We start from the raw sequence: 2288 nt of genomic DNA, 5'->3' as shown, positions 1-2288 counted from the left end.
AACGGGAGGGGCCAAAACAGGGAGAGGCCCCCGTACCCCAAAAAAAAAAAAAAAAAAAAAAAAAGAATAGCACCTACCTATCAGAGTTGTCATGAGGGTTGAGTAAAGGAATACACATACTGCACCTAGCACAGTGTTTGGCTTATGGGATGTAAACAGAAAATTCAACTTGTTATCTCCGCAATGAATCCAACAATTCTGCAACCAGAAACACATATGTTCTTCACGGCAGCCCTGTGAGGCAAGTATTTTACAGAGGCAAGTATATCAGTTGGCAGTTGTGAGAACCAAGCTAGAGAAAGTGCTTGGTGACTGCATAGCAAGGAGACAGCCCCCTCTGGAGAAAACAGAATGTTTTAGGTGCTTAGAAACCCAATCTTGGGTCTTAGCTCCCAGCTTAGTACTCATAAGACCTCAAGAAATTCATTCACCTCTCCAAGCTTCTCTTAACTTGTTTGTGGAATGGGAGTAACAGTCTCTATCCAGAAGGGTTTGAGGGATGAGTAAAGCAATCATGAGGTAGGTAGTGCAATGGGGTTAAGAGCACAGGCTTGGTGTCCCAGACCTCAGTGCAAGGTCCCATCTCTACCATGTCCTTTCTTGAGCAAGTTACTTAACCTCTTCTAGGCCTTCATTTTCTCCATCCATAAAGTGGGAAGAACAATAATATTGTCATCAGGGTCCTTGAGAAAAGTAAGCATAATAATGTACCTAAAGCACTTTGCCCATGCATGGTACCCAGCACTTGAAAATAGAAGCTGTTGCTGTTACCATGACTTTTATTTTAGATCATGAATGTGAACGCCCTTTGGAAAGGTTAAGGAACTTAACTGGGGAGTTCCTCCAGGGCAGCAAGTCCTTCTCAGTCCCTTCTGCAGTGCACAGCACATAGTCAGTGCTCAGAGAACATTTGTGGAGGGGCAGAACCCAGGCCTTAACCCTTTCCTTTGTACATGCAAGTGTCCTGGGCTCTCCCAGAGGGTGGCAAGGTAGGAGAGGGGTGCTTAGGGAAAGCATTCCTGTGGGGTGCAGGGCTCACACACTAGCCTGATGACAGGAAGGATGTGATAATGCCTGACCCCTGATCCCCTCCCCACCACCCCACAGGGCCACAGGTGGAGGCTCAGCTCAGGAAGCTGGGCCTGGGGTATCGTGCCCGCTATGTGAGTGCCAGTGCCCGAGCCATCCTGGAAGAACGGGGTGGACTTCCCTGGCTGCAGCAGCTGCGCAAGGCGCCCTATGAGGAGGCCCATAAGGCCCTCTGCACCCTGCCTGGGGTAGGCACCAAGGTAAGGCCCCAGGGGGGTAGGAGAGTAGCAGAGGAGGAGAGAAGGCAGGCCTGAGAGTTGGGTGCTTGGATGCGGGCTTCTCTTCGGGAGGCAGAGTGGGAAGGAGAAAGGATACCAGCAGATGTTTTATTAGAGAAATGTAGAATGCAGAAAGGGTATAAAAGACATTGCTCTTTGAATGCATTTTTAGAAAAACCATTTGTTTAGGTACATATATACACTGCTATATGCAGAAATTTCCAGAAGGAATCACAGGGAACTTAATAGTGGTTACCTTTGGGAAGACAAATGAAAAGATGTTTCCACTTTTTATTTTGTTCTTCTCGTAAAATTATATGCACTTATAGAACTTCTTGTTAAATATCAACAGCGGTAGCTATCAGAAAGATGATTGGGAATTTGGCATTTATTGTTTTCTTTTTTATATTTCTCTGTACTTTAAAAATGAACTTTTGCTTAAAGAACTCTTTTTCATGGGCTCTGAACTCCAGCCTAACATTAAATCTTGGTTCTGCGTCTACCTAGCTGTGTAACTTTGGCCAAGTCATTTCACCTTTCAGAACCTCGGTTTTCTTGTCTGCGAAACAAGACAAGGGGCTTCCCTGGTGGCGCAGTGGTTAAGAATCCGCCTGCCAATACAGGAGACACGGGTTCGAGCCCTGGTCCGGGAGGATCCGACATGCTATGGAGCAACTAAGCCCTGGGGGCCACAGCTACTGAGCCTGCGCTCTGGAGCCCGCGAGTCACAACTGCTGAGCCCGCGTGCCACAATTACTGAAGCCCGTGCACCTACAGCCCGTGCTCCACAACAAGAGAAGCCACAACAATAAGCCTGCGTGCCACAACGAGGAGGGGCCCCCACTCACCGCAACTAGAGAAAAGCCCGCGTGAAGCGACGAAGACCCAATGCAGCCAAAAATAAATAAATAAATAAATTTATTTAAAAAAAAGAGAACCTGACACACATAAGATGTTCACCCAGTAGCACTCTCATCACAG

At 47.2% G+C, this 2288-nt stretch overlaps 1 protein-coding gene across 5 annotated transcripts in view; it reads left to right on the top strand.

Moving 5' to 3' along the window:
- OGG1 (8-oxoguanine DNA glycosylase) overlaps window positions 1–2288 on the top strand; it is a 17714-nt gene that overhangs the window by 2485 nt on the left and 12941 nt on the right. For all 5 annotated transcript variants that reach the window (XM_024764635.1, XM_024764632.1, XM_024764636.1 and 2 more), the window contains exon 4: window positions 1108–1289. In XM_024764635.1, coding sequence (XP_024620403.1) covers window positions 1108–1289 — 182 coding nt within the window. The remainder of the gene's footprint in view (window positions 1–1107; window positions 1290–2288) is intronic.

This window comes from Neophocaena asiaeorientalis, unplaced genomic scaffold (assembly GCF_003031525.2).
Source record: "Neophocaena asiaeorientalis asiaeorientalis breed wild unplaced genomic scaffold, Neophocaena_asiaeorientalis_V1.1 scaffold230, whole genome shotgun sequence".
Classification (NCBI taxonomy): domain Eukaryota; kingdom Metazoa; phylum Chordata; class Mammalia; order Artiodactyla; family Phocoenidae; genus Neophocaena; species Neophocaena asiaeorientalis.
The sequence above is the reverse complement of the archived record's forward strand: the minus strand, read 5'-3'. Positions and strand labels throughout refer to the sequence as shown.